Source organism: Atractosteus spatula, chromosome 5, assembly GCF_055471065.1.
Source record: "Atractosteus spatula isolate fAtrSpa1 chromosome 5, fAtrSpa1.hap1, whole genome shotgun sequence".
In the NCBI taxonomy this organism is placed as follows: Eukaryota; Metazoa; Chordata; class Actinopteri; order Semionotiformes; family Lepisosteidae; genus Atractosteus; species Atractosteus spatula.
This window is the reverse complement of record NC_142710.1, coordinates 8,285,947-8,301,492: the sequence shown is the minus strand read 5'-3', so window position 1 is coordinate 8,301,492 and position 15,546 is coordinate 8,285,947. Positions and strand designations below refer to the sequence as shown.

Sequence of the window (15,546 nt, the reverse complement as noted above, 5' to 3'; positions counted from 1 at the left end):
TTCTCCAGTCCAGAGATCGCCGGTCTGGTCTGGGTCACACTATACCCCCAGAGTCCAGAGATCACTGGTCCAATCTGGGTCACACTGTACCCCTACAGTCCAGAGATCGCCGGTCCGGTCTGGGTCACACTGTACCCCCACAGTCCAGAGATCACTGGTCCAGTCTGGGTCACGCTGTACCCCTACAGTCCAGAGATCGCCGGTCCGGTCTGGGTCACACTGTACCTCTACACACACACACAAATACGAGCACTCACACACATGATTGTAGACATATGCTTGCAGCACACACACACACACACACATCTATTTCGGGATCTTCGCAGTCGCTCTCACACTCCTCCTCGTCAGCTGCAGAGCCCAGACCCCCCACCCCGCGCTGCCGGATCCAGCTCTGCCTCTGTTCACAGACGGGCTCTCGCAAAGGGGCCCTGGACAGCCACCCCCAGGGGCAGTTACCCTTGTACCCCAGGGGCAGTTACAGCCACCCCCCAGGGGCAGTTACCATTGTACCCCAGGAACAGTTACAGCCACCCCCAGGGGCAGTTACAGCCACCCCCAGGGGCAGTTACCCTTGTACCCCAGGAACAGTTACAGCCACCCCCAGGGGCAGTTACCCTTGTACCCCAGGGGCAGTTACAGCAACCCTTGGGCAGTTACCCTTGTACCCCAGGGGCAGTTACAGGAATCCTCAGGGTCAGTTACCCTTGTACCCCAGGGGCAGTTACAGGAATCCTCAGGGTCAGTTACCCTTGTACCCCAGGGGCAGTTACAGGAATCCTCAGGGTCAGTTACCCTCGTACCCCGCGGGGGCAGCTGCAGCAGTCCCGAGGGACAGTTACCCCCGTACCCCCAGGGGCAGTGACCTCCAGTGAGCGGTCAGGGAGTCCGGTCCGGAGCAGCGCAGGCAGCTGTGGGCTGAGGCAGGGCTGAGCACCGTTGCCGTTGCCATGGTCGCCCCCATCCCGCCCTGTTGCTAGGCAACGGCTGTCAGCCCCCGCCCCTGCCCCCTCCTCCCCCCCGTCAGTCTGAGTGGCAGCCCGGGGGGGTGCAGAGGTCAGAGGTGACGGATTATCGACCGGCCGGTAATACAGAAGAGGCTGCCGACACCGCAAGACGCACCTCCCCCCTCCGGAGTGAGCAGCTCCTGCTCCCCATCTGGAGAGACCCCCGCCCCCCCCGAGAGGAGCCCCCCCAGTCTGAGTGCCAGGGCCGACAGCGGAGTGCTTGTGTGTCTGTGTGTCTGTGTGTCTGTGTGTCGTGTGTGTGTGTGTGTCTGCTTGTGTGTGTGTGCGTGTGTGTGTCTTGTGTGTGTGTCTGCTTGTGTGTGTGTCGTGTGTCATGTGTCGTGAGTGTGTGTGTGTGTGTGTCGTGTGTGTGTGTGTCTGTTTGTGTGTGTCTGCTTGTGTGTTTGTGTGTGTCATGTGGGTGTGTGTTCTTGTGTTTGTGCAATGTGTGGTAATTGTGTGGTGTGTGTGTTTGTGTGTGTAATGTGTGTGCCTGGTGTTTGTGTGTTGTGTGCGGTGTGTTTGTGTGTGCACTTGGTGTGTGTCTTTGTGTGTGTGCTTGATGTGCATGTGTCATGTTTGTGTGTGTGTAATATGTGGTGTCTTTGTGTGTGTAATGTGTGTGCCTGGTGTTTGTGTGTCATGTGCGGTGTGTTTGTATGTGTGCTTGATGTGTTTGTGTGTGCACTTGGTGTGTGTGTTTGTGTGTGTGCTTGATGTGTGTCTTTGTGTGTGTGCTTGATGTGCATGTGTCATGTTTGTGTGTGTGTAATGTGCGGTGTGTTTGTGTGTGTAACGTGTGTGCCTGGTGTTTGTGTGTCGTGGGCGGTGTGTTTGTATGTGTGCTTGATGTGTTTGTGTGTGCACTTGGTGTGTGTGTTTGTGTGTGCGCTTGATGTGCGTGATGTGTCATGTGTGTGTGGTGTGTCTGTGTGTGGGATGTGTCGTGTGTGTGTGACTGGGTCGGTGCGCCGCAGTGGGAGTTTATCAGCCAGCACAGCCAGCTGAGCTATCCAGCAGTGTCAGAGCGTCAGTGTGTCGCACACACCTGAGGAGCCCGCGCTCGGCGCTGCTCGGCGCTGCTCGACGCTGCTGGCTGTGGGGATGGCCTGAAAGTGAAGAGAGCTGACTCTGAGGAGGCCTTCTCTGCTTTCACTTGGCTCACAGGACTGTGGAGCGGCTCCGGTCCTGGGCCACCGTGTAGAAGTCAAAAGAACATAAATTATCCCTCAGTAATTATTCAGTCATCCTCCTGAGCGAGTCAGTCACCTGTGTGTGTGTCGGTGTGTGCCAGCGTGTGGCTGTGTGTGTGGAGTGTGTCTGTGTGTTTATTGTTCCACACTCCCACTACTCTTTGCATAAAGAAGAGCCTCCTGTCCTGACGGGAGTGTCTCACCCAGCTGTGTCCTGAGAGAAGCCAGGGTATCGGCTTCAGGAACAAGGCTGGGCAGCTTGTTCCACACTCCCACCACCCTCTGTGTAAAGAAGAGCCTCCTGTCCTGACTGGAGTGTCTCACCCAGCTGTGTCCTGAGAGAAGTCAAGGTATCAGCTTCAACAACAGGGCTGGGCAGCTTGTTCCACACTCCCACCCCCTTCTGTGTAAAGAAGAGCCTCCTGTCCCGACTGGAGTGCCTCACCCAGCTGTGTCCTGAGAGAAGCCAGGCTGTCAGCTGTAACACCTTCCCTTTCCCACCAGTTTGCACTTGTGACCCCCTGGGGTTCGTTCTGAGCGTTTTACCTTTCATTCGGAGTTCAGCTCGGCGGTAGAGGTTCTCCGAGTTCGGGGGGCGTTTCTTGCGTCTCCTGAGTGTTTTAAACGGCGCTTTGCCGAGGAGATCCGCCCCCTCACCCATCTCCCATCTCCTCTCTCTCACTAATAATTCACAGCCCTGCTCAGCCTCTTCTCCTCCTCCTCCCCTCTCTGCTCCTGGCTGTGAACATTAATCAGCCATGTCTGGATGCAGAGTCAGGGATCACTGGATAATAATGTTTGTTTATGGAGCAGCGCCTGTCATCCAGACACTGATTTACACACACAGGGGGGGGGGGGGGGGTGGTGTAGGGGAGAACTGCCTCATTCAAGGGTACGACAGCTATGCCCCCCCTACCTGGGATACGAACCCGCAACCCTTCAGTTTCAAGACCAGAGCCCGAATCGCCAATTTCCACACTGCTGCCCGAATATCTGTATATACTGTATGTGTGTGTGTGTATAACACGTGTGCTTTACTGCTGCGATCGTTTGGCTGGTTTCGTGAAGGATGTGGGTTTAGATTGCCGATCGTGAAGCTGGTTAGAAAGAAGTCACCAGTTTCGATGACTGTTTTTAGAGTAACTATTTTTCGCCCGTCCTTCTGAAACGTTGTGTTTTTGAGCACTGGGTGTCTACCGCGTGCAGAATGTTAGAAACGAAGCCTGAAGCAGTGAAAACGCACAGAAACAGGTGGTGGGAGGTGAATTCTGAGTGCTTCTGGGAAAACTGGCTCTGGTTTGTGTGTGTGTGTGTGCCTTGTGCCCGTTGCTTGCTGGGATAGACTCCGGCGCCCCTGTGACCCTGAGTTGGATAAGTGGATTAGCAACCGGAAGGATGGGTATCTCTGGACTGGCTGTGGGCGATGTCGGATTTGCTGTCTTCCGACCGGCGACCTGCTGTGGACCGTGTGAGCTTCCGAGGTGCAGGCGAGCAAGACGCCACCCGAACCCTGGCTGAGGACAAGCCACGCGCGACCCAGACTGCAGGTCAGCTGCTCTGAGCTGGGGCCGGAGGGGGCCGTGACGGATCCCGGCCAGCAGGCGACTCCAAGACAGAGTCCCTGTGTTCTCACCCCTGTCCGCCCTGATCCGGCACAGCCGCCCCTCAATCTGCCCTGGGGCTCAGCTCTCCGCCCCCCCCCCCCCGCCCCGATCAAACAGAGGCGCTAAGACCCATGCCTTCATGCTTAAATTCCTTCGTTCCCGATTCTGGCTTGGCTCTCCTCCCTGGCCTCCGGCGCGCCGAGCTGGGATCGGGATCGCGTGCGGCTGTCTGTGGCCCTTTGTGTCTGCAGCTCAGAAGCTGCACTCGAAGACAGCCAGAGCCCCGGAGGCAGGCTGTGGGTCGCTTTTGTTCGGGAGACGAAAACGGGTATGAGAACAGTTTCTTCAAAGACATTTTGAAGGACAGAACAGGAGCTATTGGGCCCGTGGAGCTCGCTGGGGCAGTGCGTAGCTAATGGATCTGAGCATCTCATCCGGCCATTGTTGGAAAGGAGATCGAGTTTTAGGGAAAATGGCTGGGCGGCTTGTTCCACACTCCCACCACCCTTTGTGTAAAGTAGTTATCTCGATTCCTCATCGGTGGATCTCATGCAGCTGTGTCTTGAGGGAAATCAGGGTATTGGCTTTGACAACATGGCTTGACGGCTTGTTCCACACTCCCACCACCCTTTGTGTAAAGTAGTTATCTCGATTCCTCATCGGTGGATCTCATGCAGCTGTGTCTTGAGGGAAATCAGGGTATTGGCTTTGACAACATGGCTTGACGGCTTGTTCCACACTCCCACCACCCTTTGTGTAAAGTAGTTATCTCGATTCCTCATCGGTGGATCTCATGCAGCTGTGTCTTGAGGGAAATCAGGGTATTGGCTTTGACAACATGGCTTGATGGCTTGTTCCACGCTCCCACCACCCTTTGTGTAAAGTAGTTATCTCGATTCCTCATCGGTGGATCTCATGCAGCTGTGTCTTGAGGGAAATCAGGGTATTTGCTTTGACAACATGACTGGGCAGCTTGTTCCACACTCCCACCACACTTTGCATTACGTTGTACACAGAGAAAAAAACTGTGCCTCCCTTTTGAACTGTCACACACAAACCAAGAACAACAACAAAACAAAAACATCAGCTGTCACCATTCTCCGAAGAGTGGTCATGTGACCATTTGGTGCATCACTTCCTGTTACCAAGGTGCTGCTCACCTGTTCTGGGATTTAAATCTCAAAGTGAGTCTCCTGTTCTCGGATTTAGATCTAAACACAAGGTGCTGTGTCTCCTGTTCTCAGATTTAGATCTAAACACAAGGTGCTGTGTCTCCTGTTCTCAGATTTAGATCTAAACACAAGGTGCTGCTCACCTGTTCTGGGATTTAAATCTCAAGGTGTGTCTCCTGTTTTGGGATTTAGATCTAAACACAAGGTGCTGTGTCTCCTGTTCTCAGATTTAAAGTTGAACACAAGGTGCTGTGCCTCCTGTCCTCAGATTTAAATACAGAATCCATGTTCATGCTGACTTTGTCAGGTCCGGTCAGACAGGCCCAGGCGCTGTGTTAATGACTCAACTCCAGGGGGGCAGGCTGCAGAGAAATCCAACACTGGAAACCCCTGGGCACCACCCCCTCCCCTCCCCCCACACTGCTGGGAATCCCGGGAAAGAGCTGGCAGAAAGCCCGCGTCTGCCTGGCGAGATCTGTACACAGAAGGCAGGGCACCGGTTAATTCCAGGAATGGGGACACACGAGCGCCCCTGAAGGCAGGGAGTGTCCATCTCAATTCTTGGGGGCCCAGCAGGGTCACCCCAACTTTCATCCCGTCCCGAACCCCTACGTGCTGATAAGGGGTATCCGAGGAACCGGTGAGAGAAATGTAGAGGATTTTCTAAACCTGGGCCGGGAGTCCTGCGCTTCTCCGAGTTCGGCATCTTGTATAGCCAGCAGCTCCATCAGCACTGGCAGCCCCACTGGAGATCCACAGAGTGAGCCTGGCCAGTACCTGGAGGGGAGACTCCTGGGAAAGCTGAGGCTGCTGCTGGAAGAGGTGTTAGTGGGGCCAGCAGGGGGCGCTCACCCTGCAGTCTGTGTGAGTCCTAACGCCCTGGTATAGTGACGGGGACACTCTACTGTAAAAAAGGCTCCGTCCTTCAGATGAGACGTAAAACCGAGGTCCTGACTCTCTGTGGTCATTAAAAATCCCAGGGCGTCTCTCAAAAAGAGTAGGGGTGTCACCCCGGTGTCCTGGCCAAATTTCCCCCTGGTCTTTACTCATCATGGCCTCTTAATAACCCCCCTCTCTGAACTGGCTTCATCACTCTGCTCCTCCCCACTGAGAGCTGCTGTGTGTGAGCAGACTGGAGCTTCATCCAGGTGGGGGGGACACACTGGTGGGGGTGGAGGGGACCCCCCTGACCTGTGAAGAGCTCGGAGTGGAGAGTCCAGAAGAGCGCTACATGTCTGTCAGGATGATGTCTTTATAAGACTTGAATAGGTGGGGATGGGCAATGATTCAGCCAAGTAAATTGGATTCATAGCCTTCCCCCTCTCCAGCCGCCCCCCCCCCCCCCAGTCAGGGCCGGGAGGCTGGATCCCGGGAGACAGGCGCAGATGCTCGGGTCTGGAGCGAACACGGGCCTCTCCGTGCTGCTCGGGAAATGGGGATTTCCTGCCGGAGCGATCCCGGGAATTCCAACCGTGCCCGGCTCTCGGTCAGTTCTCGGGGCAGGCAGGGCTGCGTGGGTCCGAGCAGAGCCTCTTCCTCCTCCTCCTCCTCCTCCTCCTCCTCCTCCCCGTGTCTCCTGCAGAGAGAGGCACAGCGGAGCTGCTGTTTGCCATCATTCCATAATTGTTTTTTTTTCTCCTTCCCTACCGCTTCTCTTGCAGCAAAAAGTCAATTCTGCTCTCTCTCTTCCACCCCCCCGCTGGCTGCTGGAGAGTAAATAATTCACAGGATGGAATTACAGAGTGGCTAATGCTCCTCAGAAGAAGCTTCTCAGGCTGTACAGCTGAGAGGGAGGGGAGGCATCATTTAAAAGGAGCCCATCTGTCTTCATTCATCGCCCTGCGTCTCCGAAGGGTTAATCTGACCCGCGCGAGCGGTTCTTGAGAGCTGTGTGCCTCCACCCTTGCAGGGAACTTTTCACTTTCACCTCGCGCGGGGAAAACTGCCACCGGGAGGCTTGTCTTTCCGCCAAGGGTGGGGGGAGCGTGGAGCAAGCCGCCCAGCTGTGTTGTCGAAGCCGATACCCTGGTGTCTTTCATGGCACAGCTGGATGAGATCCTCCAGTCAGGAGAGGAGGGTCTTCTTTGTACAAAGGGTGGTAGGAGTGTGGAACAAGCTGCCCAGACAAACGCCACCAGTGTGTGTCCCCCACCTGGATGAAGCTCCAGTCTGCTCACACACAGCAGCTCTCAGTGGGGAGGAGCAGAGTGATGAAGCCAGTTCAGGGATTGGGTTATTAGGAGACCATGGTGGGTTTACAGTAGAGTGTCCCCGTCACTATACTGGGGCATCAAGACCCACACAGACCGCAGGGTGAGCGCCCCCTGCTGGCCCCACTAACACCTCTCCCAGCAGCAGCCTCAGCTTTCCCAGGAGTCTCCCCTCCAGGTACTGATCAGGCTCACACTGCTGAGCTCCAATGGAATTTGTTGACATCATGCTACAGCCTCAGCTGTGATGCGAGTTATGTTACAAATACTTCCGTATCGGCTGGAAATTTTTGGAGCAAAACATTCATTAAACGAGGCAGGAAGGCCATTTATAGCGACACTACCACCCTGACCCCTGACCTCCGACATCTGACCCCCTGAACCCAACGGCCACTCAGATGAGTGTTCAGTAAACGCAGAGGCCAGACGTACGTGCAGCTCAAAAAACAACACTAGCGGATTGACCTTGGAGCAGAGACAGGGCGTTGAAGCTTCTCTAGTGTGACGGAACGACCGTAAGACAATATTAAAGTCCTGCTGCTTCCAGAAATACCTGATACAGAATTGGAAATGAGAAACCTTCTGGGACTCGGTTCCAGTCAAGGTTGTCCCCCAGCTTACCACTCTGAGCAACTTTAGAGGCAGTCTGGATTCTAACTGGTCAATACGCTGTGGGGTTATTTTTAAGTGATCAAAGTGTTCGGGGGGTCTGGTGCTGCCCTGGTCCGGCTCGGGCACAGTGTCTGGCAGAGTGTGTTCTGTAGGGGCGCCTGGCTGAGGCAGGGTTAGAGCTGCAGTGGGGTTTAACTCTCTTATCAGGGTAAAAACACGGTACAGTGCAGTAAAGACCAAGGAGATCAGGGTAAAAACACAGTACAGTGCAGTAAAGACCAAGGAGATCAGGATAAAAACACAGTACAGTGCAGTAAAGCCCAGGGAGATCAGGGTAAAACCACAGTACAGTGCAGTAAAGCCCAGTGAGATCAGGGTAAAAACACAGTACAGTGCAGTAAAGACCAGGGAGATCAGGGTAAAAACACAGTACAGTGCAGTAAAGACCAAGGAGATCAGGGTAAAAACACAGTACAGTGCAGTAAAGCCCAGTGAGATCAGGGTAAAAACACAGTACAGTGCAGTAAAGACCAGGGAGATCAGCGTAAAACCACAGTACAGTGCAGTCAGTACAGTGCAGTAAAGACCGAGGAGATCAGGATAAAAACACAGTACAGTGCAGTAAAGCCCAGTGAGATCAGGGTAAAACCACAGTACAGTGCAGTAAAGACCAATGAGATCAGGGTAAAAACACAGTACAGTGCAGTAAAGACCAGGGAGATCAAGGTAAAAACACAGTACAGTGCAGTAAAGCCCAGTGAGGTCAGGGTAAAAACAGTTCAGCGCAGTAAAGCCCAGTGAGATTGGGGTAAAAACACAGTACAGTGCAGTAAAGACCAGGGAGATCAGGGTAAAAACACAGTACAGTGCAGTAAAGACCAGGGAGATCAGGGTAAAACCACAGCACCGAGCAGTAAAGCCCTGTGTGATGAGTGCAGTACGGTAAAACCGGTTACAACGCAGTCAATCCTGGCACAGAGAGATGTCAGCGGTCAAACAAAGCCATCGCTGTCGTTACGGTGAGGAATGCGCAGACGAGCGCCGGCTGATTCAGGACGAGTTGTCGGGATACGGGCGAGCCGAGCAAACCGCGCAGATGAAGATGTTGTTGACACGGAGGGAGAGGGAGCCGGGGAACCAGGGGGGTGGGGGACAGGAGGAGAGGAGGCAGACAGCAGGAGAACAAAAGGAAAACACACAGGGAGGGGCCGCTGTCAGGCCGGGGGGTTGAGCCGTCGTGTTAATGCTGTTTGACAAGGGGGAGCCGGCAGCAGCGCGCCTGGGATCGAGGAACAAAGGAGAACAGACGTGTCCCCGGATAAACGGAGGCCACTGGGGGCTGGGGGGCGCCTGGTGGGGTCAGGGGGTCCTTGTCTGTGTTTACACCACGCCGTTGGTCCTGCTTTTGCCCCGGGCCTGCTGGATTCTGAGCGCTTGGCTCGGGCCCCCGCGTAGCGGCATCTGTCTCGGCTCAAGACTAACAAGATGCAGCCCCCCCCCCCCCCTTAGCGTAAGACGTCGCTTTTCGGGGGTGTCCTCACGGAGTGGGGTTCTTGAGAAGCCGGTGACCCCCCCCCGCCCAAGACCACCCCCACAGCTGGGGTCTTTAAGGAAAGCTAACCGCGTTGTTTTTTTTTTTTCGGACCTGTCCCGGTTTCCACAGCAACGACTTCATGCCCGTAAGGTAGTGACCTCCCTTCTCCCCAGTCCGCTAAAGGAGGCCTCACTGGCGCGTTGTGCGCTTTCACACAGCCCAGCCCGACGCATCTTGATGTTTCTTTATTCCTCCCCTCGCTGTCAGGCGGGGGGGGTGAGGGAGAGAGACGGATTCGTCTTCCCTTTCTGCCGAGTGCCGGTTTTCGCGGAGGGACCTGGTTACGGTCCGCCAGCGGCGAGAACATGCCGTTCTGTTTTCGGGGCTGTGCTTCTGTTGTTTCATTTTTTTTTTTTTTTTCCCAGTGTTAAGGATCGGGAAGAAGTCCCGGGTGGCGGGAACATCCAGGACAAACCTGCAGGCCCCTGTAATAATAATAATAATAATAATAATAATAACAATAATAATAATAAAGAAAAAAAAACATCTGAGCCCGGACTGCCGTCTACAGCGCCGTGCCGGCTCTCCCCTTGATATCTCGTTAACCCGCAGTTTCCTGGCACCTGGTCTCATGTCTGCCGAGAGAACACGCCAGAAGACTTTTCATTTCCTATTTCAAACGAGTTCAGAAGCCGCAGCGCCGGCGTCTGGCCAAAGACCACACGCCACACGCCACAGCCGTAGAGCAGGCGGGGTCCGAGCAGCGCAGCGGACGCGTCCGAAGTCGCACAGTCTCGGTGTTGAACCGTTTAAACGAGGGAAGTGCATTGAAAACAGAGCACAGGAGACACTTTGCACAAAGAGTGGTGGGAGTGTGGAACAAGCTGCCCCAGCCGTGTTGTTGAAGCCGATACCCTGGTTTCTTTCGAGACACAGCTGGATGAGAGGGCAGGAGGCTCTTCTTTACACAGAGGGTGGTAAGGGTGTGGAACAACCTCCCCAGTCATGCTGATACGCTGGCTTCTCTGAAGAAACAGCAGGATGAGCTCCTTGGATCAATTAACTACTAATTGTTAAAAGGGCTAGATGGGTCGAATGGCCTTCTCCTACCACCCTTCGTGCAAAGACAAGCCTCCTGTGCCCAATGTCAAATACACTTCCATACAGTTTGTGCTGCTGTAAAGCAGTAGCAGACCAGGCCTGTCCCACTGGCTGCTGTGCTGAAAGAAGGTGGCATGGCTGTTGGCGCACTAGGCTCGGTTGTGATGCTGAAAGTAGCAGCAGACCTGGCTCATGTGTCCGTTCTGACCACTTGAAGGGCTAAAAATTAGTGGTTCTGAACCAAAGAGACAGATGGTAGCCAGCTGGAAGAGCCGCTGGAGTTGGCCCTGACCCACTGATGGGGTGATTCTGAGATAATGTCGGACAGGGATATTACCTTTTTTTAAAAAATGAAGGCAGACGATATGGCACCACACTTTGAGACACTAAAGTCATCGAGCTGGTGGACAATACAGTTTGTCTCGAGGCGCGCTTTAGTGATTTTATCTTGAGCGTGATCTCAGGTCTTCTGCGCTCTGTAAAGTGTGTGTGCTGAAGGGCTGTGCAGACAGGGAACCGCTTCTTCCCGAGAGAGGAATGTCGCTTCATTACCCTGGTAATACTGCCTCCTGATGGGAGAACGCAGTCTGCATGATGGGCGCTGCAGCCAGCCCTGAGCTCTGAAGAGGTCAGAGTCGGGAGGCGGGACAAAATGGGTCAGTGGAACATTCATCCAATCATTTGCTTCCAATTCAGGGTTGCGGGGGAGACAAAGTCTATCCCAGCAAGCAATGGGTGTAAGGCAGGACAGATTTAGACACACACTCACACCAGGGCCAGAAGGCAATTAACCCACCAGCCAGTTTGTGTACTGGGGGGGGGGGGGACCTGCAAATTCCACACAGACAGCACTCCTGGTCTGGGATTGAACCCAGCGCCCCAGTGCTTGTGGGGCATGGACGTCTGAATAAGATATTCACTAGAATCCCTTCTGCCCTTAAAAAAAACTGTACTGCACAATAATGAAAGCTGTATAAAAATGAGAAGTCAATACTCACGGTCTGATAAAATTCGCAGTGGTATACTTAGACACTTTGTGAGCGGTTCAAGTCGAGGATGAAGTCGGATCTGTATCATCCAAGTGGCTGATGTCACGATTTATCATAAGGTAGTTTATTCCTGGGAAAGGTTATAGAAGCCCAAAGCCGGTCATGGGTGTTCCAACAGTCCATCGGACACACAAAGGATGCTAGGTAACCTTGCCAGTGCATGTCTCTATGGGAGCTAGGAGGACGTCACTTTGCCCAGAGAAATCCCACAAGGCCATGGGGAGGGAGAACATGCAGACTCCACACAGAAGATGCTCAGGACCCCCCCAAAAAGCTAACTTGTACCACGGCCAACCCCCTGTGTCGGCCCAGGATCGAAATTTCCGTTGTTGCGTTAAGAAAACAAATCACACGTTTGCGCAGAAACACACTAGGGGAAAATTCAGATAACTAAAATAATTGGAAATGCAGCTTTCAGAATAAGAGCAGTGACATTTCCGATGTACCAGTGTGTGCGGCAGCTACATTTAGGAATTGGTGTTTCAAATTAAGTTATGTTGTGCTCAAATTCGACTCTGAATTGCAGAATTCCTCTAAATCTGAAAAAAAGTTACTTCTCCTCCCTGGGATTTGTGTCTGCATGTAAGGAATTAACCTGGTTGGCGGAGAGCAGATCACTTGTGTTTAAATATTCATTTATTCATAGATGCAGTTATTAGTTCCCAGCTATTTTCTGCATTTAAATTGAGATTCTTATCCGCGGCGATAATGCAGACGGCTTCATTGTGGCACAGAGCCCTAACAATCTGAGTATGAATCACCGCTGTGAGGAGCACGCAGAGGGAAATTATTTCACGGGGAACACAAGGCAGGTCACAAATGAGAGGAGGCCCATCTAGTGCTAGCAGATAATCGATCCAAGGGGCTCATCCAGCTGTGAGAAGCCTGAGGGTGTCGGCCTCAATCACGTGGCTGGGCAGCTTGTTCCACACCCCCACCCCCCTTCGTGTAAAGGAGTGCCAGCTGTGGTTTCCATCGGCGTGCTCCAGTTCGTGTTTCACTTTTCATTCTGAAGAAGATTGCTGACTTGACTGCGTAGTTGTCTTTGGCGATTTTGAAAGATTGAGAGACTCAGTTTCTTCTGCTTATCAGTGGACTTTCCCTTCAGACTAAAGAGCCTCAGTTCCTCCAGCCTGTCAGTGTGAGACACTCCCTTCAGACTAAAGAGACTCAGTTCCTTCAGCCTGTCAGTGTGGGACACTCCCTTCAGACTAAAGAGACTCAGTTCCTTCAGTCTGTGTGTGTGGGACACTCCCTTCAGACTAAAGAGACTCAGTTCCTTCAGCCTGCCAGTGTGGGACACTCCCTTCAGACTAAAGAGACTCAGTTCCTTCAGCCTGTCAGTGTGGGACACTCCTTTCAGACTAAAGAGACTCAGTTCCTATAAACTGATTCCAGAGCAGCGACATCTTTTCTTTAAGATGGTTAACCGAATTATCCACAATATTCTACATGAGATTTAACTTGTGTACTGTACCTAAACAAGGCTATATTGGTGCATCGTGAAATTTTATTTGATTTCTTGAATTATATTCAGTGCCTTTCGCCGTATGTGCTTCTATACAGTGTGTAGGATCAGGTCCTGGGTACTCTTCTGTGCTCAGTGCTCAGTTCCCCCGCTCTGGTTTCGCAGTGGAGGACCAGTTCCAGCCCGTGACCTCGGACGAGACGGTGGCGGTGGGTGGCACGGTGACGCTGACCTGCAGGGTGCAGGACAATGACAACTCCTCCCTGCAGTGGTCCAACACCGCGCAACAGACCCTGTACTTCGGAGAGAAGCGAGGTGAGTGTGGGCGGGGCTGTTACTCCTGATGGGCTGTTCCTCTTGTGGGGCTATTCCCCCTGTGGGGCTATTCCCCCTGCTGTGCTGTTCTCCTCTGCGGGGCTGTTCCTCCTGTGGGGCTGTTCTCCCCTGCGGGGCTGTTCCCCCTGTGGGGCTTTTCTCCCCTGCAGGGCTGTTCCTCCTGTGGGGCTGTTCTCCCCTTCAGGGCCGGTCCCTCGCTGGGGCTGTTCCCTCTACGGGGTTGTTCCCCCTGCGGGGCTGTTCTCCCCTTCAGGGCTGGTCCCTCGCTGGGGCTGTTCCCTCTACGGGGTTGTTCCCCCTGCGGGGCTGTTCTCCCCTTCAGGGCCGGTCCCTCGCTGGGGCTGTTCCCTCTACGGGGTTGTTCCCCCTGCGGGGCTGTTCTCCCCTTCAGGGCTGGTCCCTCTCTGGGGCTGTTCCCTCTACGGGGTTGTACCTCCTGCGGGGCTGTTCTCCCCTGCAGGGCTGGTCTCTCTCTGGGGCTGTTCCCTCTATGGGGCTGTTCCCCCCGTGGGGGTCAGCTGGAGGGTGCTTCTTCGCCGGTGGAGGTCTCAGCTCCTCCTGCTGTGTTCCTGCCTGGAGGTTGGGGCTTCTTGAGACAAAGAATAGGGGCCAACTCGTCTCTCTCCGCAGCCCTGCGGGATCACCGCATCCAGCTGGTGCAGTCCACGCCCACCGAGCTGTCCATCAGCATCGCCAATGTCAACCTGTCGGACGAGGGCGAGTACACCTGCTCCATCTTCACCATGCCAGTGCGGACCGCCAAGGCCACCGTCACCGTGCTGGGTGAGCTCCGCGCCGGCCCGTTCGCGGTCCCACCCCCCCCAGCTCGATCGGGGCTGCAACGTTCACTTAGGCCAGGCGTGTCGACTGAGAGCCGCAACGCAGCTTGTGCCAGACCCCCGCCACCCTTTGTGTACAGGGGTGCCTCCCGTCCTGATTTTAGGGTCTCCTTAGAAGAAGCCGGTAGTGTCGGCTTCGGCTTGGTGTATCTGGCGTAGCTTTGTGCCAGACCCCTACCACCCCTTGTGTACAGACGTGCCACCTGTCCAAAGTGGTTTAGCTTGAATACTATTATGTAGTAGTAATTAATACTATGGTATTACTATTATTTGAACATTACGTAAATAGTGAATGTAAATGATGAAGGATTTAGGAGGCCAGAGATGAGAGCTGTCACGATTGCTTTCTATGTGCAGTGTTTTAGAGTTGTATTGAAATCGATATTTGCAAAAAACAAATCGGGTGTAGACTGTGCCAGACCCCCGCCACCCTTTGAGCACAGAGCTGCCACCTTGTTCTGTTTTAAAATGCCCTTCCCTGTAGTTTCTGGTTCCTTAACTGTGGGGCCTGAAGAAGTCCATTAGATTGACTCTGTTCAAGCCTTAAAGGATTTTAATTGCTCGATTTGGGACTCCTGAACGTCTTCACTGTTCATGACTGACAGATTGTCATTGTAAGACTGCTAATAGTATTATTATTATTGCTGTTTGACTTTGTTGTTTGACTTTCCTCACTGAATGTGTGATTATAATCTCAGGGATCTGCACTGCGTGTGTGTGTGTGACAGAGATGGGGACTATTATTAGACTAGTTCTCACTCTGGGTGTGTGATTTTTATCATCTAACTGCTTCTCACTGTGTGTGATGATTATGATCTAACTAGTCCTCCCTGTGTGCGTGATAATTATCTCATGGATCTGCGCTGGGTGTCTTCTCTGTGTGTCGGTGCTGGTCACTATTTTTAGACTCTTCTCCATTTGGGAACAAGTGATAGGTTTATTCCGTGCTGGAAAAAAGAAGAAAGAAAACACAACGTTTCGGAAGTGGAGCATTCTTCAGGTGTGAAGAAGACCTGAAGAAGTGAGGAACACCTGAAGAAGGCTTCACGGCCGAAACATTGTTTTCTTTCTTCTCTTTTCAGCAAGGAATAAACCTATTAAGTGTTCCTCTGCAGCCTCCGCATGCTGACGCAGCTCCCCACCTGAACTACTCTTCCCTGTTTGTTTGTATATTTGTGCCAGAGGTGTTTATGATAATCAGAATCTAGTTTTCACAGACAGTTTCTCACTGTGTGAATATTTTCAGACTCTAGCCCTCGTGGTGTCTGTGAATGTATGATATCTGTGTGTGTGATGATGCGTCTGTCTTGTGTCTGATGATGATGGTGTTTGTGAATATATTATATCTGTGTGTGTGATGATGATAATGGTGTCTGTGAATATATTATATCTGTGAGTGTGATGTGTCTGTCTTGTGTCTG

At 53.2% G+C, this 15,546-nt stretch overlaps 1 protein-coding gene across 1 annotated transcript in view; it reads left to right on the top strand.

The window, feature by feature from the left end:
* The window catches only part of cadm3 (cell adhesion molecule 3), a 53,460-nt gene that overhangs the window by 20,779 nt on the left and 17,135 nt on the right, over positions 1-15,546 (top strand). The window contains exons 6-7 of the mRNA XM_088915711.1: positions 13,116-13,265; positions 13,917-14,069. Coding sequence (XP_088771837.1) covers positions 13,116-13,265; positions 13,917-14,069 — 303 coding nt within the window. The remainder of the gene's footprint in view (positions 1-13,115; positions 13,266-13,916; positions 14,070-15,546) is intronic.